Below are 24,204 nucleotides of genomic sequence, written 5' to 3' on the forward strand. Positions count from 1 at the left end.
CGGCTCCTGTAAAGATGGATTCCTCAGTTGTGGCAGCAGCTGCTGCCGTTACTGAGATATCCGCCTTCAAAGTGCCGATGTATACGTACAGGAGCCGGTCGGTAAGTGGTTAAGCCTAAACTGGTGGTTGCAGGATCAGAACCTGCGAAAGGGAAGATCCTTCTTCCTGGTAACTTGGAGAGTACGGTCTACAAATGCCAGTCTCTTAGGCTGAGGAGTGACCCTAGAAGGGCTCACAGGTCAGGGGAAATGGTCAAGGACAGAACAGATCCTGCCCATCAATGTCCTGGAATTACGGGCAGTACGTCTAGCCCTGCAGTCCAGGATGGCAGAGCTTCAGAACCGCCCTATCAGGGTTCAGTTAGAATGCCACTGCAGTGGCCTATATAAACCACCAAGGCGGTACCAGGAGTCGTTCAGCTTTGAAGGAGGTAAAACACAGACTAGACTGAGCAGAGGGACATGTGCCGATTCTATCGGCAGTCCATATCCCAGGAGTAGAGAACTGGAAGGTCTTCTCAGCCACCAGCAGATCTGCCCGGGGAATGGTCCCTACACCCAGGGGTGTTCCAGGAAATTTCCCTGGTTTATGCTTTCCTACCGATCCCTCTCCTTCCACATTTGTTGCGCCGGATTCAGAGAAGGAGTTCAGTTATTCTGGTGGCACCAGCCTGGCCCAGAAGGCCCTGGTTCCCGGAGATTATGAGATTGACAATAGACGAGCCATGGACGCTTTCACGTTGCCCCAGTCTACTGTTTCAAGGTCCTATATTCCACCCCAATTTACAGTCTCTAAATTTGACGGCATGGCTATTGAAGCTAGGGTGTTAAAGGACTGTGGCATCTCGGTACCAGTGGTATCTACCCTAGTGAATTCTAGAAAAGCTGTCACTAGGAAGATCTATCATGAGGTCTGGAGGACTTATATTGCTTGGTGTGAAGCAAAAAAACGGCATCCTCAAATGTGATTGGGAGAATTCCCTCTTCTACTGTCGGCTGTGGAAATCAAGTTGGCTTTGAGTATAATCAGAGGTCAAGTTTCGGCCCTATCAGTATTCTTCCAAAGTCTTTTAGCTTCCCATTCCCTGTTCTGAACCTTTACGCAGGGGGCAACTCTCTTGCTTTCCCCGTTTAGGTCACCTATGTGTTCTTGGGACTTGAACTTGGTGCTGTCTGTGTTACAGAAACAACCATTTGAGCTTTGAAGGGGTTCCCTTTCGTGCAGGGAACCATACTTGATCATTCACCATGACAGGTTCGTGTTTCGAACTGTTCCATCCTTTTTGCTAAAAGTGGTGTCGGCCTTTCATTTAACCGCTTCAGCCCTGGAAGATTTTACCCCCTTCCTGACCAGAACACTCTTTGCGATTCGGCACTGTGCCGCTTTAACTAACAATTGCACGGTCGTGCGATGTTGCACCCAAACAAAATTGACATCCTTTTTTTTCCCCACAAACTGAGCTTTCTTTTGGTGATATTTGATCACCTCTGCGGTTTTTATTTTTTGCGCAATAAACAAAAAAAAGCGACAAAACATTTTTGCTATAATAAATATCCCCCAAAAATATATAAAAAAATAAATTTTTTTCCTCAGTTTAGGCCGATATGTATTCTTCTACATATTTTTGGTAAAATAAATTGCAATAAGCATATATTGATTGGTTTGCGCAAAAGTTGTAGCGTCTACAAAATGGGGGTTATTTTTATGGCATTTTTATCATTTTTTTATTAGTAATGGCGGCGATCTGCAATTTTTATCAGGACTGCGACATTATGGGCGGACACATCAGACACTCTTGACACTATTTTGGGACCATTGTCATTTATACAGCAATCAGTGCTATAAAAATGCACTGATTACTGTGTAAATGACAGGGAAGGGGGTTAACCACCAGGGGGAGATGAAGGGGTTAAGTGTGTTCTCGGGAGTGATTCTAACTGTGGGGGGGGGGCTTCCAGTTACATGACAGTGATCACTCCTCCTGATGACAGGGAGAAGTGATCTCTGTCATGACACTAGGCAGAACGGGGAAATGCCTTGTTTACTTCCCGTTCTGCGGCTCCATGACATGATCGTCGGGAGACCAGCGGATATCGAGTCCCGCGGACACAGTCACGATGTATGCGGCGGGCACGTGTTCGCTAGCCCTGCCTCCTAAAGGGGATGTACAGGTACGCCCATTTGCCCACCGCTGCCATTGTGCCAACATATATCGACATGCAGCAGTCGGCAAGTGGGTAAATCAGGACATTATTTAGGATTTTTTTGTCTCAGCCTCGTTCGGTGGAAGAGACAACTGCATTCTTTGGACGTTGTCCGGGCAGTCAAGGTTTGTGTCTAGATCTGCGGAGATCCGAGGATCAGACTCATTTTTTGTTTTACCAAAAGGACCCAAAAAGGGGCGGGCAGCTTCCAAAGCTTCCATTACCAATTGGGTCCGTCAATTGGTCATTCAGGCCTATGGTCTGAAACTTAAAGCTCCTCCCTTAGGGTGAGAGCTCAATCTACCAGGGGTGTAGGAACCTCCTGGGCTTTTCCCCATCTGGTATCTGTGGCTCAGATTTGTAAGGCTGCTACCTGGTCTTCAGTGCATATGTTCACAACATTTTATCAAGTGGATGTTCGAACAGCCGAGGATTCGGCTTTCTACAGTCTACTGCGGGCTGTCGTATAATGTCAGATGGCTAGTGTTTGGCAGGGTGTCTCCCTACCCTCAGGGCTATTGCTCTGGGGCGTCCCAGCAGGTAATGAATATTAGCTTAACTCTTGTCCCATGATGTACTCAAAGAAAAGATTTTACAGGTAAGCATGACGAAAAAATCCTATTTTTCAGTAAATATTTAAAGTGTTGTTGAAGCATTAGGCGTTGTTTATGTCAGCGTTTGAGGGGGACAATAAAAATATGCAGTTGTGCTGCATTGTTACCACATCCCCACTACTCCTTACTAAAGCTGCAAAGGCAGTGGACAGGTTTGTACAAATAACGTGGCCACGATGCTTTTTCATTGAAGTGCAGCAAAAATTATCCCCCCTATCAAGCTTGCTGGCACTACCGTCCATTAAATGCGATCCATTCACATGAATGGGATCCTAACCGTCCTACAAGTGCATGTGGTTGCAGTGTGGTGGTCTGGTTTTAAGGGGTTAACAGGTTGCAAAATAACACCTCAAATGCCTTCTCAAGATCAATCAACGGCAGGTTGCTTTTCAGAGGGTACTACTAGATTAACGCGATGTTCAAGTGGTGTAAACCCAAAAAGAAACAAAACCCTGTAAGACAAAGGCATAATGAGCTAGTATGCAGAGCATATTATGAAATCAAAATATCAAAGCTGTTGCAGTGGCCCCGCACACCGCTGTGGCCTGCAACATGTCTCCCGGGGTTATTACAGGGTTTGCGGGCTCTGGTGCTGTGATTTGGCCAGAGCCTCGATGACGTCACTCCCGTGCATGCACGCGGGACCCGCTGGTCACAGCTGCTGAAGAAACGGCATACGTCAATGACGTCGGCGCAAGCGTATATGGTAAATATCTCCTAAACCTTGCAGGTTTAGGAGATATTTACAGTACTTACAGGTAAGCCTTCTTATAGGCTTACCTGTAGGTAAAGTGGTGTAACAGGGTTTACAACCACCTTAAACCCAAAAGCATACATTTTATTATACTTCAGTTTACCAGCTATCAGAAGTGATGGCTGCATTTGTTTTCTTTCTTAGGCTTTCTTTTATTTTCATGTAGTGATCTGGCTAGTAAGTCTGTTCAACAGAACAAGCTGTCCTGCAGATTTAGCAGTTTGGAGGGTTGAGGAAAAACATTTTCCATTGACAGGCATGCCTACAAGTGATCAGCTTTTATTTATGTAAAACCTTTATTCCAAAAGAAGAAAACAAACTGTTGCTGTAACTGCTTAAGTGTTAGCTACAGTTTACGGTTTAATATTGTTCATTTGGGATGGAGGATGCGGCTGTTAATTATCTGCATTAGCATGAGTGTGCAGCATTCAGAAGATAGGTGGGCACACACAAGCCCATGTTTGTCGGATTTGTCATTCTGATTGGCCACCTGACAGAAGGAAGCCCTCTTGGACATTAGGGCCTCATGCACACTGGACGTTAGAATGATGTTATAAAAACACCAGTAGCTTTGCAGTGATTTTTTTAAAAGTTTTTGCAATATCGGTTTTTAGCGCTAACATTTTTAGCTTTTTTTTTTTTCAATGGATCAAAAAACGTCACCGCTGGTGAGCCGCGTTTTTGAGAGTTTATCTGTGTTTATCAGCGTTTTTTGACGTAAGATCGTTTTTACAGCTTAAAGGGGTTGTAAAGGTAAAAATTTTTTCACCTTAATGCATTCTATGCATTAAGGTGAAAAAACTTCTGACAGAACCGCCGCCCCCAGCCCCCCCGTTTTACTTACCTGACGCCTCGAAAGTCAGCTTCGCGTTCCCGACATCTGTTCCTCCGCTCACCCTGGCCGCTGATTGGCTGCAGTGGATGGATTGAAAGCAGCGCAGCCATTGGCTCGCGCTGCTGTCAATCACATCCGATGACGCGGCGCGCCGGGGGGCGGGGCCGAGTGATACAGCGAGCGGCTATAGCCGCCGGCTGTATCACGGGAGCGCGCCCGCAAGCACTCACCACCGTGCGAGGGAGCTCGCATTAAGGTGGTGAATGCTTGCGGGGAGGAGCTGAAACAGCCGCCGAGGGACCCCAGAAGACGAGGTTCGGGGCCACTCTGTGCAGAACGAGCTGCACAGTGAAGGTAAGTATAACATGTTTGTTATTTTAAAAAAAAAAAAAAAAACACCTTTACAAACGCTTTAAATACTCCTGTCAGAGCCCACTAGTTTTGGGGTTTTTTTTAAGGCAAAAAACGCCCCAGCCAAAAACTGCTAACAGCAGCCTATGTGTGCATGGACAAATATATAGGATGACATGATGGGGAGTTTATTGACTTTAGCCAAAAACAGCTGTTGTAAAAAAGTCCAGTGCGCATGAGGCCTCAATCTGCATTTTGTGACCAATCTGAGGCCAGAGTTTTTTTTTTTTTTTTTTAAATAGGGGGCAGTAAAATGTGTTAATGTGTATTCTTAATGTTTGCAGATTACTGCAGCATTTATTGACTGGTGTTCAATCGAAAAATGCCAGCAGTGTTGTAGGTAGTTGTGTGTGTTCTTGTGGGTCAAAACGATACATAATTCAAAGGTTTCAGTAATGTCTCCTGGTCATTACAACGTTTTGTTGCATAAGCCTTGGATTGCAGTTCCTGTATGAGCCAGTACAACGGGGATTCTGTGCGTTTTTAAATTAAACTTTGTGACTGCTTAATGAGCTTACCAAGAACTAATTCTCTGCCTCGTTCAGATGACGTAAGCACAGTTTTTACATAACCCTACCCTACTATCATTGTTTCAGTTTATTATGCAATGGCTTTTAGTCGTCGATTTGTCCCTTTTAGTTTGCTTTATTGTAATACTCTTTCAATGTTATGCACCATGTAATTCATTACTCTAGTTGTCCCTGTTTTGTTGTAGCAAGAGCTACATTTCCTGTGTGTCAAGATTTTGAGTCAAAAATCAATGGTCCTGATAAACCCGAGTGCGTGGGTCCCAATATAATCTTAAAGTGGTTATAAACACTAAAGGTTTTTTTATCTTAATGCATTCTCTGCTTTTAAAATGTTTGTAAAGCTTTGATTTTTTTTTTTAACCGCTTGGCATCCGCGCTATAGCCGAATGACGGCTACAGCGCGGACCTACATTCCCGGGAGGACGTCATATGACGTCCTCCCCTGTGCACGCTCCCTGCGCGCGCCCTGCAGGGCGCGCGCCGGGCGCGTTGTGATCACCGAGTCACTGAGACTCGGCTGATCACCGATCTATGTAAGGGGCTGGTCCCGGCCCCTTACCATGTGATCAGCTGTCAGCCAATGACAGCTGATCACATGATGTAAACAAAAGATCGGTAATCGGTTTTTTTTTTTACTCACGCTGACAGCGCGAGTAGAAAAAAAAGCCGATCACCGGATCGGATGTGAGGGACATCGGTCCCCAAGTGGAAGAGGCACATCTGCCTCATCAGTGCCCAATAAAAGTGCCACCTAATAGTGCCCACAGTGCCACCTAATAGTGCCCACAGTGCCACCTAACAGTGCCCACAGTGCCACCTAACAGTGCCCACAGTGCCACCTAACAGTGCCCACAAGTACCACCTATCAGTGCCCACAAGTACCACCTATCAATGCCCACCTGTAGTGCCAATCAGTGCCACCTGCCAGTGCTGCCCATCACTGCCACCCATCAGTGCCCATCACTGCCACCCATCAGTGCCCATCACTGCCACCCATCAGTGCCCATCACTGCCGCCTCATCAGCGTACATCAATGAAGGAAAAAAATTACCCGTTTAAAATTTTTTAAAACAAAATATAAAAAAATAAACTTTTTTTTAAAAAAAAATTCAGTTTTTTACATTTTTTTAATAAAAAGTAAAAACCGCAGAGGTGATCAAATACCACCAAAAGAAAGCTCTATTTGTGGTGAAAAAATGATAAAAATTTCATTTGGGTACAGTGTTGTATGACCGCGCAATTGTCATTCAAAGTGCGTCAGCGCCCAAAGCTGAAAATTGGTCTGGATAGGAGGGGGGTTTAAGTGCCCGGTAAGCAAGTGGTTAAATAAAAGGATTTATACTTGCATGCTCTGTGGGCTGTGCAGTGGAATTGCACAGATCAGCCTAAACCTCCTCTTCCCAGGTCCCCTGCTGGCACTCCTGGCTCCTCACCTCCGTTAAGTGCCCCCACCAGAGAGGGGACTTAAAGAGAATTATGAGAAATCCAAAACCTCATTCACACTGGCACTGTCAAACCTGCATTTATAGGTGTTTAGAATACCTTTCTAAATGCATATACAGTGAATGCATGTGCTGTTTTTTCATTGGTGTGGTTCACACTGTGTGCTTTACCTGCCTTTAGGTGCAGTTAATTCAGCTACATTCAGAAAAAGCAGGATTCTGTGCATACAGGGTCTGATTAGAAACTCTAAAAGCAGCTAAGCCAGACTCAAAGCAGAAACACCTAAACGCTTGAAAAGTGATCTGGCAGGAATAAAAATGGTTTATACTTCCCAAATCACAAGAGTGCCAGTGATGGGCCCTATACTCCTCTGTCCATACTCCTCCAGATCCAATGTGGCCCACAGAGAGCTGCTTTGCCTCCACTGCAAACTCTCCTTGGACAGTCCCTTAGTTATGCTGAGCAATGTGTAATTATTATTATTTTTTTTTTTTTTTTATAAAAATGCAGTCTATCCTACAACTCGAATTCCAAAAAAAGTTGGGACACTGTTTAAAATCTACATTAAAACAAAATGATTACAATCATTTGAAAATCTCATAAACCAATATTTTATTCACAATAAAAAAACATCAGACGTTAAACTGAGAAAATGTACCATTTTAAGAAAAAAAGACATTTTGAAATTGGCCATAACACATCTCAAAAAAGTTGGGACAGGGCTGTGTTTACCACGGTGTAGCATCCACTCTTCTTTTATCAAAGCTCTGTAAACATCTGGGAGCTGAGGAGACCAGTTATTGGGTTTTTATTTTCAGAAAGTAATGTTGTCCCATTCTGGCCTGATCTAGGATTCTAACTGCTCAACGGTCCTGGATCGCCTTTGTCATATTTTTTGTTTAATGATGCTCCAAATATTTTCAGTTGGTGAAAGGTATGGACTGCAGGCTGGCCAGTTAAGCACCCAGATTCTCAGACTATGAAGCCATGCTGTTGTCTTGGATGCAGTATGTGGTTTAGCATTGTCCTGCTGAAATATGCAAGGCCTTCCCTGAAAGACGTTGCCTGGATGGGAGCATATGCTGCTCTGAGACCTGGATATATCTTTCAGCATTGATGGCGCCTTTCCAGATGTGCAAGCTGCCCAATCCATTCACACTAATGCACCCCCATACAATCAGAGATGCGGGCTTTTGAACTGAGCACTGATAGCAGGCCAGAAGGTCCCTTTCCTCTTTAGTCCAGTGAATGTGGTGCCCATGGTGCCAAAAAGAATGTCACATTTCAATTCATGTTACCACAGAACTGTTTCCCACTTTGCAACAGACCATTTTCAATAAACCTTTGCCCAGAGAAGATGGCATTCCTGTATCATGTTCAGATATGGCTTCTTCTTTAAATGCACTTTTGGACAGTGATTTTTGGAAGTATTCCTAGGGCCCATGCAGTGATGTCCATAGCAGAATCATACCTGTTTTTAATGCAGTAATGTCTGAGGGCCCGAAGATCATGGGCATCCAATATTGCGTTTTGGCCTTATCTCTGGGGCACAGATTTCTCCAGATCCAGAGTCTATTGATATTATGTACCGTAGACGATATATTTAACTGCTTGCCGACCGTATAGTGTAGATATAGGGCTCTCCTGCACAGGATCACGTACATAGTACGTGATCCTGCACATCCAGGTTTGGTGTGTTCGTGCCACCAGTAGCCCTCTCCTGCTGTGACTAGACACATCTGGGGCTGATTGACTGTTACGGCAGACTGTATGTCCACTGGCACCTGCCAATGCTTCATTACACAGGCAGAACGGCGGTCTGCCTATGTAAACAAGGCAGATCGCTGTTCTGTCACTGCAGAAGACATGGATCCTGTGTCTGTTAAGCAGAGGCACCGATCAGTGCCTTCTCCTAGTACAAACACCCCCCCTCCCACAGTAGTAAAGCAAGTTTCGGGCACGCATTTAACCCTTTGAGCACCCCTCTTGTTAACCCCTACCCTGCCAGTATTAGTACAGTGGCAGTGCATATTTTTTTTTTTTAGCACTGATCACTGTATTGGGACACTGACACCAACTGTCCTAAGCAATAGCGCAGTCCCGCTATAAGTCGCTGATGGCCACCATTACTAGTAAAAATAAATGTATCCCATAGTGTTTAAACGCTATAACTTTTGCACAATCCAATCAATATATGCTTATTGGGATTTTTTTTACCAAATATATGTAGCAGAATACATAAATTGAGGAAGAAATTTGATTATTTTACATTTTTTTTCTATTGAAAATGTTTTATAGCAGAAAGTAAAAGCTATTTGTTAAAATACCAGCAACAAGCTCTATTTGTGCGGAAAAAAAGGACATAAGCTTGGTTTAGGTACAGGCTGGTCATATGGGGGGGGTAGTAAACCTTCTGGAGCTGAAGTGGTTAAAGTCTTTGCAATTTTATGTTGAGGAACCAACAGTTTTTGATGCAGCTTTTAAGTTTGAACATCTACCCATCTTTACTTCTGAGACACTACAAGATGCTCTTTTTATACACAATCATGTTACTGACCTGTCAGCAATTAACCTAATTGCAAAAATGTTCTTCCAGCTCTTCCTTATTAGTACTACTTTGCCAGCTTTTTGTTGCCCTATCATTTTTATCATACTCAACATTTTTGAGACTTGTTGCTGCCATCCATTTCAAAATTCCCTTATTTTTTTCTTAAAATGGTATGTTTCTCATTTGTAAACATGTAATGTTTTCTATTTTCTGTTGTGAATAAAATATGGGTTTGAGATGTGAAAATCAGTATGTTTTTATGTAGATTTTACACCGTGTCAAACTGTTTTGGAATTGGGGTTGTAGATCCCAATGATAGACAGCATCTCCATAGTAATTAATATGATTTTTCTATATTTAGAAGGAAAGGGCTGGCTAGGTTTACACACTCTAGAAGGAGCACAATGGCTAGGGACCCACTGAAGGAGAGCCCTATTGGTGCAACCTGAACTCTAGCTAAAGCCTTAGGCTATGTACACTAGCCTACACTGACTGTGGCTGGGGCAAAACGCGGCAAAAATGCTAATCAAGTTTTTGACGCAATTTGCCTTTCCCGCAGTCAAAACATTCCTCTCCTAAATGCAATTCTTCCGTGTTCAGGAGAGGAAGATTTTAACCTCGACTGAACGTGGCAGCTCTTAAACTTTGCTAAAAGCCTATGCTTAAATGGACACACAGGTTTTTATGGAGTGGAGTTTAGAAGCTTTGGCCAAAAAACGCCAAAAGCCAGGAGCTGCTGGTGTACATGAAGCCTTAGGCCCCTTTCACACGAGGAGGACTCCGTTTCTACGGAGCCCACCTCGGTCCGCCGGCTCAGCGGGAGATCTCTCCGTTGATCTCCGCTGAGCCGGCGGATGACAGGTCCCTCTCTGCTCACTGAGCGGGGAGGGGCTTGTCAGGCGCCGCTGCCGCCTATGGAGGGATCGGATGAAAACAGACAGCATGTCCGTTTTCATCAGATCTCGCCCGATCTGAACCGCCAGCGACGGACCTGGACGTAGAGCCATCCATCTGCTTTTAATGGATCGGACCGGATCGGATGTCAGCGGACATGTCTCCGCTGACATCCGATGCTCCATAGACTAACATGGAGCGCCCGTTCAGGTCCGCCGTCAAAACTGACAGGCGGACCTGAACGGTCCGATCGTGTGAAAGGGGCCTTATTTAGCATCCAGAATCTGTGAGAACAAAGCCTGGTTTCGTTTTGATGCTATTGGGTAGAATCTCTTCCATTCATCATCCCATTGGCTATTTCAGAAAAATCTCCCCCTTCCTGAGTTTTTATTATGATATCATTTAAAAATACACTACGAGGGTTGAAAATCTTTATTGCAACAAGGTTTTAAAGCTTTGTGGCTATGGGACTTGGCATCTCCAGCATGACGTTCTCACCACTAGAATTCCTGCATCGTGTCTATTCATAACTTAAACCTCAGTTCTAGTTTTCTGATCCTTTAGGCCCCTTTCACACGTGCGGATCAAAGTTGATCCGCCCCGTGAACATCTGCTTGCTCAGCGGGGATCGCTCCCTGCACACTGTGCAGGGACCGCCCTGTCAGATCTCCGCTCTCCTCTATGGGGGATCGGATGAACACGGACCATCAGTCCGTGCTCATCCGATCCGCTCTGCAGACAGATAGAAAAATAGGATTTTCCTCTGTCTGCAGAATCGGACAATAGCAAGGCCGGTGTTCTGCCGAGAAAGTTCCCCTTGGCGGATAAGGACCCCCCCTCTACTGCGCAAGCGCAGCGCTTGCGCAGTAGGAACAACAAGGGGAGCTGAGTCAGCTGTACACGGCGCCTGCGTGGCAAGACTATTTTAATAAAAAAGAGTTTGTAACAGGCCCCTCGTGGGCTCGCCACGCTTCGGGCACGGCTTCGCTGCTATCGGCATATTATTATTCTACCTCTATGTCCACTTGGATGGTGGGGCTTTAACGTGGACATAGGGTAGAATGTAGTGCGCAGGCGCTGTGTACAGCTGATGACCAGCTGTTCATCTTTGTCTATTTTCGCCGGCTCCGTAGTCGTTCGTACTGCGCAAGCGCAGTACAGGGGGATCCTTATCCGCCGGGGGAACTTTCTCAGCAAGACACTGGATGATATCGGGTGTCAGCGGATGTTCATCCGCTGACACCCGCTATCCCATAGGGATGCATGTATGTCCGTATTTCATCCGAAAACGGATGGATGAAATACGGACATACGGTCCGCATGTGTGAAAGGGGCCTTAAATGTGCACTGAGTAACTTTCATGGTGTTGTGAGCTATACGCAATGAAGACTTTGTTTGGGAACACCCCTGGTAAAGCATAAGATTTACACTGTGTTATTGTCACTATGTGGACTCACTTTTTTTTTCTTATTGCAGGTACTCTCTGCACTTGACATTCTCCAGCCACCTCACATCGATTATTTTGAAGAAATGTATCCTTTGTAAATGGTTACCTAAGGTATTTGTAGTAGAAATATACAGATTTTATTATTATATTGCTCTTTGTTGCTGTTTTTTTACTTTTTTCTTGCAGCTTCTTTAAGATACCTGTAACAAGTAAAAAATATACCTTAGTACAGTTCTCTTCAGTATAGTATTTAGTAAAGCTGTAGCTCAGGAAGGTAAAATACCCATTTGAAAATTGTTAATCGGCTTTTCTCAGAACAGCTGCCATGTCATTATAGGCATCATTCCTCTTCTGCTTGACCACAGCTATGGTGTTTAGAGGGCTTACTTGAATGTCAGGAGGGGAGGGGGAGGGGGAGAGAGGCGGCGGGTCATGTGAGCGCTGCTCTGAAAACGGGTATATAGCTGCATTTTTGAAATTTTTATTTTTAAGGCACTGACACGGGCACATTACATGAATCAACCAAGAGGATAATGTAAATTTAACTCTAATTTCTGCAACAGGAGGGGAGGGGGGTGAACACGGATCTGACATGAAAGGGGGGGGGGGGGTAGAGCTTAGAGGAGAGCGGATGACGGAGGCACGTAAACTGACCATGGTGTCAGGGCTTAGCAGCCATGATAAACCGTGGTCAGTTTACATAGGGGAGGGCAGGACCAGCCAGGTATTTCAGGTGTTACAGGAGACCAAATGACCAAGCACAAGCACTGTGCTGTGTAACATGCTTTAAAGGAACTTGATCTCTTTTTATTTATTTTTTTTGGTTAGCAAACACTTTAAATGGCTCCATTCTGAGTTGCATTGATGTGAACGAGTACCAGTGAAAACAATGTGATTTCCATCGTCATAGATTCTGTGGCTCAAGTCGCATTTGAAATTAAGGTAGTGTGAATGGAGACTGAGTTGCCGCTTTGTTACATTTTATTATATCATGCTATATTATGTTGTATTTAAATTGTCACTGTCAAACCTGCATTTCAGTGCATTCAGAGAGCATTTCTAAATGCACGTAATAATTTTCCAACTATGCCATTCACACTGCAAGTATAGGTTCGGTTAGCCGTATTTAGAGAAAATAGAATTCTTTGCATATAGGATGCAATTAGAGCCTCTGAGGGCTGATTATTATATTATACAGAATTTTTTATAGTGCCAACAGTTTTCTTAGCGCTTTACAATATAAAGGGAGACGATACAGCAACAGTACAATTCAGTACAAGAGGGGTTTAGGAGGGCCCTGCTCCTGCGAGCTTACAATCTAAGAGCGTCCATCTGTGTGGTTCACACCAGACACGCAGTCAAGTGCATTTTTTTTATCTGCATCAGAAATGCACGTACAGGGTTTTTCATATGTTCAAATGGCACTAATTCACACCAATGCAGTTAATTCCTGTGCAGTCAACCAAAGTAGAACCTTCTGCTTGTTTTTTTTTTTGTATGGAATGCAGCAAAATAGCAAAATGCATGGCTAAACCTGGTTCAAAGCTCTACATTTTGAAATAAAATGATCTGTTAGGCCTCAAAGTTGTTGTAATGTCTTCTGCATTTAGAAAGGCTAAACGAAGGCGTGTCGGTGTGAATGAGGTCTTATTATGATGCTTATTTAATGTGTGCTGAGATACTGCATATCTCATGGACGCTAAGAATTCCAAACTGTTGCTTTTTTAGAATTGAATTTACACTTCCCAGATAACTACTCTGCATTTAGAAAAGCTAAACGAAGGAGTGCCAGTGTGCATGTGGCTTTTAGTATGTTTTTAATGTAATATGACTGAGAGACCAGGTATCGACTGGTCTGTAAATATAAATTCACAACTTTATTGCTTTACTGAAATCAAAGTGTATCTAAACCACAAAAACAAAATGTAATATATTGGAGCATACCAGTCCCTAGAGGAGATGACTGCATTTGTTTTCTTATTTTTCAGTCTTTCTTTTTTTCTTCCTTATAGTAATTCTAAAAATACCATGCTTGATGTTCTAGGGGGGCTGTGATCACTCATTGGGGTTGATTTACTAAAGGCAAATTCACTGTGCACTTTTGCAAAGTGCAGTTGCACTCTACAAGAGCAGTTGCTCCAGAGCTTAGTAAATGAGCAGAAGCTCTGCTGACTTCCATTATCCAATCACGTGCAAGCAAACATGCTGTTTTTTTTTATTTTCCTTTGCATGTGATTGGGTGTTCTTTGCAAATTGAAACTTTACCTCATTTACTAAGCTCTGGAGCAATTGCACCTGCAGAGTGCTACTGCACTTTGCAAAGTGCACAGTCTAGTTGCCTTTAGTAAATCAACCCCATTGTGTTGTATCTGTGGCGGGAGCAAAAGTTGTCACCCAGCTCTGGCTTCAAGCATGTCTGCTTTTGGTCATCTCCATTACAAAGGGGGTGGGGCAGAAGATGAGAAGTTTACAGAAGAAAGAATGTTTGTTCAGCTCATAGGAAATCCAAAGAACATAACATTTCTGGCAAGATTAACAGGTACATTTGGTACTTGCTGAAAATGTTCTTCACCTGAAAGATGAAAACTAATGCCGGCATCCCATCCAATGAGTGGTAAGCTGAAATCTATTCCAGCTTACTTGAATGTCTCTTACCAATCTTGTGGTGGTGTGTTTTTTTTTTTTTTTTTTTTTTAAATAACGTATTAAAGGATAAATTTGGCCATACATGGTTCATGGTTTGTTTTTTTGTTCAGCCACAGATTCCTCCATCCACCTTGAATATGTGGAATTCTCCCTGCTGCAATATTTTATTCTGACAGTGGGAAGGCTCCCCCCACTCTCCAATAAAAGCAATGGAAGGCTTTTGGCACTTGCTGGTAATCGCTCAGAATGGCATGTAATAACACACGAGTGCTAAGTCTGCGTCCAGGGCTGATCACTGGTATATGATTGCAGCATGAGTGATTACATGCAAGAGGGTGTGGTTAGCTGCGTGAGCCAGCAGCCTCTCATTGCTTTCAATAGGACTGCATCTCACAGCTAATTGCTGGTGTAACCGCTGAGTGGCTGCATTCACAAGTGTGAATGCACCCTTCATCTCCAAAAGGAGATGATTGCAATACTGTTGAGAGTGTAGCACAAGCAATGATCCCAGGATATTATCGGATCATAACATGGTAGGAGAAAGTTTTTTTTTTTTTTTTTTTGTTTTGTTTTTTTGTATTTGTCAGAAAGAAAGAAAGTAAACTCTTTCAATTGTAATATTCAACTCGCCAATAAGGAAAAAATAAAATACAATGGGGTTTCGTAGGGTTTATATACACTTTAAAGTGTTACTAAGCCCACAACAGTAAACTCAGTGTGTTTATATACAGTAAAGCTTGCTTGTTATACTAATTGTGGAATCTAAGGGGTTAATCCTCTTCATTGTGTATAAAGGCTGTTTGTTCCTGTATGCGCGGATCCTACTCTTCTTTCATTGACCCCAAAACATTTCCGGATAAGACCGAGCCTTTGGAGTCAGGCTGCACATGCTCAGTTTGGTGTGTATTGCTAGAGAGGTTTTTTTTTTTCTTGGGAGAGTGCATGTGATCAGCACAAGGCCAATCAGCACTGTCCAGACAGAGTCATGAGCGCTGCAGCCTCATAGGACAGCTCAGTACAGTATGAAAGCTCCTCTTACAAGTGTCACCAGGAATAGATAGAAGTCACAAGACTGCTATATACTGCTGATTGAAAAAAGATATTTAGCAGTTTATATTTACTAAAATTGCATTTCCATGGACTGTGGGAGGCCAGATATAGTGAATGCAGGGTTCTGGGTTTAGTAACACTTTAAGCCTTATGCAGGCCATACACATGTTTGCAGGAAAGAAATTTGTACGATTCCCCAATCAACACAGTGTTGGCGGGGGAATCCCCAAAGACAGTGATTATTGCTAGTGACATTGTTAGTGCCTATGCCAGCGGCTAGTGATAGTCGCATGTAGAATTCGACAAGCTGGTTGTACCCAAGTTCATCGATCATTTTGGTATATTCAGCCTGCCCATACATGGCTCGAGTCTCAGCCAGACCCTACTGAATGGCTGACCTTTTAGAGGTGCTGTCTAATGATGCCTGCCTCAGTTCTGTACAGGCAGGGTTTTTTGCAGTATACGCAGACATTTAAGGAACTGCTAACGAGTTATTTGAAACAAAGGCAGAGCTTCACCATGGGACCCAGCACTTTGAAGATGCAGGTCTCTGGATTAGTATCTTTTAAAAAGGTTGTAAACCCTCTTTTTTTTTTTTCACCTTAATGCATCCTTTGCATTAAGGTTAAAAAGCTTCTGGCAGTAAGGCCCGCACCCCCGTTTTACTTACCTGAGCCCCGTATTTCTGTTGGCGGTGACGCGCTTTCCCTCTCTCCACGAGGTCCCGCCACTTGATTGGATAGATTGATAGCAGTACAGCCATTGGCTCCCACTGCTGTCAATCAAATCCAATGACTCGGGGCCGAGTCTGGCATTCGTGTCTATGGACGCAAATGCTGGACTTGGGAGTGCGCCCGCATGGTAACCCCCCCCAGAGTGCTTCTCCTAGGGAGTTCTCTGATGTGGGGAGGAGCTGCGAGAGCCTGCGGGGGGACCCCAGAAGACGAGTGCAAAACGAGCTGCACAGTGAAGATAAGTATGACATGTATGTTTTAAAAAAAAAAAAAACAAAAAAAAAAACAAACCCTTACAATCACTTTAAGGTTAGCATAATTCACTTAATTTCTCCCTATTGCCCCGATCTAAAAAATGTGTTTCCTAGATTTTCCCTTTTTAAAGCTTTTGCCGTTTCCAAAGTGATGTACCTATGCTGGTGTGAAGTTGGATTTTTTTTTTCTCTAATTATAAAATATAGCAATCCTAGAAATGTATTGGATTTAATCTATGATGCATACAGCTTCTGTGCGGCTGTGTGGTATTCTCAAGTTTACATTGTGCAAACAGTTCCAACAGTGTGCCTTGGGAGATCATTGTAAGAAGAAAATTACTTTTAATAGTGCATGTGGTACCCATGCAATACAAAACTGACACAACTCAATTGGGAAAAATTGCTAATTCTTTTGATTTCTACTGTATTGTATTCTGATTTTTAAATAGTGACAGAAAACCCTTTAAATGTGTGTTCTTTGAAGGCTTTGATATGCTGTTTTGTTATATTTTTGTGCCAAATAGAACAAGATTGGTGAGGTTATAAAAACATGGCTCCCCCTGTTGGATCTTGCTGGTATTACTGTACCCAACAGTATATCTCTTTTTATTACAGGCAGATAACGCAATTTACACAGCACATTACATACTGTACATTCACATCAGACTTTCCCTCAAAGGGACTTGCAATCAAAGGTCCCTATCCTTGCATACATGCTCACACATACTAAGGCCAGTTTAGAGAGGAGCCAGTTAACCTACCAGCATGTCTTTAGAGTGTGGGCGGAAACCCACAGGGAGAATATGCTAACTCAATGCAGATAGTACCTATTATTATATCGGCCAATCGCTCGCCTACCAATTTTAGTTTAGAGCTTGTTTTACTTTCTTGATGTGCACGTGGTCTAATTTGTTCCAGTGTCCTATGAAGTCAATTATTGAAGAAGGTTACCACTACGTTGGTATGTTACCATGACTCCCCAACATGTGCTACTCCCAGCAAAGAGTGATTGTACTTATTATGGTCCATCACTATGCATATTTTGTTGTTTTAATAGTCTAATGGCTTTCAGTGGACGGTCTCTCTTTTGATGCTATGACACTGTGCTTAGAACTTAGTTAAATGGTTGCTTGTATACAGTAAACCTCGGATTACGAGTGATGCGGTATACGAGCGTTTCGCAATACAAGCGGTTTTAAAAAGAAAAATCCTGACTCGGGTTTGCGAGCGTTGTCTTGCAAGATGAGCAGGATTCAAGCCTCTGGGGTGTGCAGTACCACATTTGGCCAGAGGTGCGGGGGCATTGGTGATGCTGGGAGCCGCTCGGAGCTTCTTCGAGTGTTTCCGGGCACCCCTCACCTCTGGCTGCATGCATAGATAAGCAGTGGCTGTGGAATGTATTATCTGAGTTTCCAATGATTCCTATGGGGAAACTCTATTTGATATGAGTGCTTTGGATTACAAGCGTTCTTCTTGAACAGATTCTACTCGTAATCCAAGGTACTACTGTATACTCATTTTTTGGGGATTTTTTGTAAAAGAACTGTGCTTAGGTTAAAGTGCATGTCAAGACAAAAGGAGAAAAAAATATGTTCCATGTTTTGCTACAATACCTGCATGTCTTACTTTATTCCCTACGTTTTAATAGAAAAAAAATTTTGGCTAGAGATACTTGAATATTTCACTAAAGCCATCTTTTTATTATTATAAATAAGCAATGTAGACTGATTTGTGGTGTTGTCATGTGAAGTGCATTCAATCAGGGTCATCATTCACATTTCAGGTATCTTTTCTGCACTTTACCACACAATTTCCTAGCAAGATATATCACAAGGATTTGCATTCCAATGCAATAACTTAAAGCAGTTGTAAACCATGGTTGGTTAAAAAAAAACAAAAACAAAAAAAAAACGGTAAGACAATGGCATAATGTGTTAGTATACATCGCATACTAGCACATTATGAAATGCCTTACAACGAAGCCCTCCAGTGCCGCTCTGTCAATGCTAAGAGGGCTGACATCTTCCCCCGGTCTTTCTTTCGGGTTAGCACACTCCAGCTGTGTAATTGTCTGGAGCCACGATGACGTCATGCGCAGGAGCCCCCTGTTTCCGGCACGAGGCTCTCAAGTTCTGGCAAGGTATGCCGGCCCTTTAGAACGCATGCGCCGGTGATGTCACTGGCTGCACCCAGAGTGAATATCTCCTAAACAGTGCTTGCTTAGGAGATTTATTTTTCCTACAGGTAAGCCTTATTGTAGGCTTACCTGTAGGTAAAAATCACAAAGCAGGCTTTAAGGTAGAATTAAAGGCATCTTTTTTTTTATTTCATTTTGTATAAGTTAAAGCGAAGTTCCACCCAAAAGTGGAAGTTCCGCTTTAAGGACTCCTGGCCCCCTGACATGCCATGTTTGGCATGTCATTTTGTTTTTTGAGGGGGGAGCGGGTACCTAGTTTTGACAGGTACCCAGCTCCCACTTCCGCTCGGGCTGCCTAGGCAACCAGAGCGGAAGTTCTCCTCTCCCCCTCCCTCCCTGCAATCTTCTGGGATGTCACAGGTCCCAGAAGATTTCCCAGCCATTCAAGACGCGCAACACGACATGCGCAGTGTACACCCGGCTGTGAAGCCGCAGCCTGTCACAGCTTGGTGCCCACACTAGTAATTCCGGGGAGAGTCGGAGGAGAGGACCGAGGCTGTCCTATAGTGACAACAGCAAATGGGGCAATCCCTCCAAATTTAGAGAAATCCCTGGTAGTCACCAGAATCAATAATTGTAGATATTAGAGTAATACACCGCCCTTTACTCAAAATACCACCACTGCGCCACCAATGTAAAATAATAATGAAATATCCCCATTGTAGATATATAGGAAGAAATGGTGGCGCTTTAACAGACAACAGTGTCAATCCGTGTCTAAAAACAATATGTAAAAAAATACTATGTGAAAAATACAATATTCACCAAGTGCTATCTTGATAAAGACATAAATGCAATATACATCAACTAATCACACCATCATGTGCTACATGTGAGTAAGTAAAAAATAGTCCATATGAAAAAAATATTAATAAAAAAAATATATAAACACAAAGTCCATATATAAACGTGACAAAAATAAAGGAATCTTGATGTTTAAAGTGTCTGTTTCGGTGTCTTCCACCACACCAAGGTGTTAGGTGAACCTAATATTGACTAATATTACTTCTGGGGGAGGGAGTTCCAATTTTTTCTGCTCTAAGAGTAAAGAACTCTTTGAAATCCAGGGTTTCTCTACATGGCTCTTCCTTCCATGAGTATTGACCGACCATAGAAAAGAGCGTGGCAGTGGTGCGTTTGTGCAGTAGGTGTAGAGCCTGGCTGGGACTTTGTTGGGAAGTTGTCCTTAAAGTAGGTAGAACTAAAGGGGGGGGGGGGGGGGGGACAGGTTTTGCATTTTGAATAGCGTAAGGGAGGGTTATAACCCCTGGCAGTTTTATTGCTCAACAGGAAGTGAAAGGAAATCCCTGGTTGTCACCAGAACTAGTGCATCCTTTGGAAGATATATTACTGTTTGGAAGACAACCCAAAATTTTGAATTTTCTTTTACTTTCACTTTTGATAACTGTAAACAGGACAAATCGAATGCGTGAATCTTCCTGACAGGGGGCACAGACCACAATATAAAAACCTGACAGGTGTTCTAGTCAGTCTCCACTCTTTCCAAAACTAAAAATGCTTTGCCTTTAGTTATACTTTGAGGTCCAAGTTTCTAGTATACTTGCTGCCAGTGAAAAACATCCTTCACTTTAGGTTTTTTTTTTTTTTTTTTTTTTTTTATCCTAGTCAAATATTTAACATTTACAGCATTTTTTGATAGTTTTTATTTATTTATTTAAAAACTGCAGTGGTTTTATATCAGCTTATGGGGAACAGCACAGCAGCAGATTGAGGTCCCATCTGTAGAAACGATTGCAAATCATTACTTTTAGTACCACAGCTCTATAGAAAAGAATAATAATTATGGGTTTTATAATTATTGGTTGAGAAAGTGTGGCATTTATGATTGTGCATTTCTCAAATACGGCACATTCAGGAGCATCTGAAGCACCTGCAATGTAATATGTTTTATATTGATGTGGTAATGAATAAATGAAACGTATTCTTATAACACTAACCATTTGTAGACAGGAACACGTTCAATGTTTTATTGTATTTTGTAATTGGGTAAGTAAAAATCATGTGTACCAATATTCTAATTGTTTTTGATAACGGTCTTCAGAGTCAGTGGCTTGAGTTCTTTTGCAAAAAATTGGAAGCCGTGTGAGAGAATAGAGTGGATGTTTCCTGTGTGTTAGATAAAAGAATTGATCTCTTCCCAGGCATGGGAAGATTTTCGTAAGCAACATGTATTATTTAAGCATCACTTGTGGCACCCTGTAGATTTTGTCCTGAGTGACAAAAAGCAATTCTGAGCAGCAGAAATTTCTGGTATTGTACAATTGAAATCTGTTTGGTTAATGATCTTTGCCCTTTTCATTAGGAAAGGCGTAAAACAATCTGTGTTGTCTCTGCTCTTTATGCTCGGCCGGGAATCTACCCATACTTTTTGGGGGGGTGGAGGGGGGAGTGGGAAGTGGAGCAGGTGGCAGGGTTTCTATTTTTTGTACCTTTTTTTTTTTTTTTTTTTTTTTTTTTTAATATAAATATGAAGGCTTTACTAATACAGCAAAAGACACAGTAATAACCAACTTCTCAGGCATATACAGAACGATCTGTAATAGTCTAGTAAAGACAATATTCCATGTGTACATATTGTCTTAGCAGTTAAAAAAAAGCACATGATGATCAGAACAGAAGTCAATAACATGCCTTTGATGGAATCCTTCAGGTTTTTCCTGTTTTAATCTATATTTGTCTAATTTGTTTTTTAAAGGCTTGTCATCAGGTTCCCATTTGTATTTGTCATGTTTTAAGAATTTTGTGGAATTTATTGACACATTACCAATTTTAAGTGAGTCTCAAGTGATCACATGACCAACTTTCTTTATATTCTCCTGCCACAAATCAACAGTTAGTACAAATGCTGGATAGCTGCAACCTGCCCTTTCCATGGTTTATTGCTTTCTGTACATGGACTGTGTATTGGATAACTCCCAGGCAATGAAATTAGGTTGACCTCTAGGTAGTGTTAAACATACCTAGAAAGCAACTAACACAATTTTAAATTGTCCTTTCTTGTGAAATATCTATTATCCTTTCATTTAAAAAAAAAAAAGTGTCAGAATACAGTGATCACAGCTGGCAGCGTTTTTGTTAAAAAAAAAAAAAAATTGTACTGAAAAATTTAAAATCTTTAAATTTTGGTTTGTAAGACAGGACAGTGAAGTGAGCTTTATAAATTGTAAATGCTATCCAATTTATTTCCCTTTTTTAAAGCTGAACTAAACCCCCCTATACAGCCAATGAAGTTGCCATCTTGGCCTCTGTATGAGCTGCAATTGCCATGGTGCTGTACATGTGATCAATTATGACACCAGCCATTTGCTACCTTGACAGTTCATTTGAGAACACAAGCAACTGTGACAGTTATCATTTACCTTGAATGTAAGGCTTAATGTACACAGGACAATTTAAAACCTCCCTTGAATGATTTAACTTGACAGATGATAAACGATATTTAAAAATGTCTGTCTGTTTTGCCACGTTTACATGCCGCGTTTAGCTGTGTGTGTTTGCTTTTAGGAGCGTTTAAAAAATGTTTTATTTTTTTTTTTTCAAATAGTCAACAATGTAGCTCAATTAAAAACACCTGTAAACAAAACGCGGTTAAAAGCTGTTACAGGCATTTGGCATTTCAAATACCTCTGAACATCCGTTCTGAACGCATTTTTTTTTATTTTTTTATTTTTTTGCGTTCCAAAAAATGCTTTTAAACTCAACTGCCTAGAAACCACTATAAACGACCCTGTGTACATTTACTGATAAGATAACATAGAGGAGGGGCAGCTGAAAAGAACGCCCATCTGCTCCTAAACGTCCGTTTTACCAGCAACAGTTTACATGAAGCCTTAGGCTTCTTTCACACGAATGATCCGTTCAGGTCCGCCTGTCAGTTTTTTTTAGGCGGACCTGAACGGATGCTCCATAGACCTCTATGGAGCGTCGGATGTCAGCGGTGACACTCTACAGTCCATCTTCATCCGATCCCTCATAGGGGAGAGCGGCACTCTGACAGGTCCATCGCTGCGACCTGTCATCTGCCTGTTCAGCGGGGATCGACGGAGCGATCCCCGCTGAGCAGAGCAGGCTCCGTACAAGGACACGTCCGTGTGAAAGAGCCCTTACTGTTTTGGGAAACCATTACATCGATAGGTTTATTTTCTGCTTAAAGTTTCATTATTTCTTTGTGAAATATTTATACTTTGCTGATTGTATTGTGGAAGTTGTAGCACAACCATCAAGTTATCTACAGTTTGTGTGTACTTAAACTGGCCATGGATTATGCGATTTATCTTATTTGTATTTTTTTTCGGTTTGAAGGAAATATTATTTGATTCCCCCATCAACACAGTCAGTGTTAATGGGGGAATCCCTTTCACTGCGCTATTGTATTAAAGCAGGAAGGTTTCCCTGCAGTCAGAATACAGTGATAACTGCCGGCGGCGCTTGTTCAAAAAAAAAAATAATTAAAAAACGGACAAGCTGGTTAGACAGAAACTGATCAATAGATCAACTTCAGTACAACCAGCCTGCCCATAGATTGATTGACATTAGTCGGTTGCTGACGAACTCGCCTAATTTTGGTCCATCTATGGCCAGCTTTAGGAACAAAACTTTATTGGTCTTGCATAGTAAAGCTAGCTCAAATATTTGAAATAAAAAAAGACGAAGTGCATGGAAATCTTCATTTTTTTTTTTTTTTTTTAAATATGTTCTTCGCACTAGTGGGAGGTGAAGACAGAGCTGCCATGTAAAGCCCTGGTGTCCAACACACCCCACAGGGCCTCTGTGCAGTCTGCATGGTATTGGGTACCATATAGAAAGCAGAGTGGCAGTGGGGTGCTGGAACGCTCTGTGTTCCAGCACCAGGCACTGAAAGGGAGGTTCTACTGTGGGTGAATTTATGTCTTGCCACAGTACGAGTAGTTCTGGCCTGGGGAAAGTTTGGTAAGTGAATTCACTGAACACATTTGAAAAGAGGAGGAGAGTTAACTTTCACTTTTACTGACCTTCAATGTGGGGGGTAGAACTTTACTGCCACTAACCACCATTGCAGGGAGGGGGTGGGAGCTTTACGTTTCACTGCCGCTGACCACCAATGCAGGGGGGGGGGTACATTTTACTGCCTGTGATATGGTAGTTGAATGGAGTGGATTAATTGTACTGGGGGCTGTTACTGCGTTCATTGACACCAATGTTCATGGTTATTTTTTCCACTGACACCAATGTTGGGGTTAGGTTTTGCATGCACTGACGCCAGTGCTGGGGGTTATGTTCACTGACCCTGCTAGTCCACAATTTTTGGGCATTGAGGTCCAAAAATGCACTGCTATTGTGTGACCCTCTGTGTCAGGTTGCACTTGAGGGCCTTTATAATGTTCAGGTTGACCACCCCCCCCAATGTAAAGGAAGCAAATCTATTTTTTTCACTCAGTGGGAACTGCTTTCATTTTTTGTCAGATTCTACTCCCACCCTTATCCTCCCTTTTTTCCTGCCCATTTATTAGCCACTTGTTACTTTTTTACTGAATGCAGCTACCCATCAAATGAAAAGGCAGAACACAGGTCAGGACTGAGACAGCCAGCAGAGATTAAGACGAGGTCAGGGAAACATAGGACCTGCTTGTATGGCAGCAGAG

General features: G+C 42.5%; 1 protein-coding gene across 1 annotated transcript in view; it reads left to right on the forward strand.

Moving 5' to 3' along the window:
- NLK (nemo like kinase) overlaps positions 1 to 24,204 on the forward strand; it is a 307,284-nt gene that overhangs the window by 156,456 nt on the left and 126,624 nt on the right. Inside the window, exon 3 of the mRNA XM_073616684.1 lies at positions 11,711 to 11,766. Coding sequence (XP_073472785.1) covers positions 11,711 to 11,766 — 56 coding nt within the window. The remainder of the gene's footprint in view (positions 1 to 11,710; positions 11,767 to 24,204) is intronic.

The sequence above is a fragment of the Aquarana catesbeiana genome, linkage group LG02 (genome assembly GCF_042186555.1).
Source record: "Aquarana catesbeiana isolate 2022-GZ linkage group LG02, ASM4218655v1, whole genome shotgun sequence".
Lineage (NCBI taxonomy): Eukaryota > Metazoa > Chordata > Amphibia > Anura > Ranidae > Aquarana > Aquarana catesbeiana.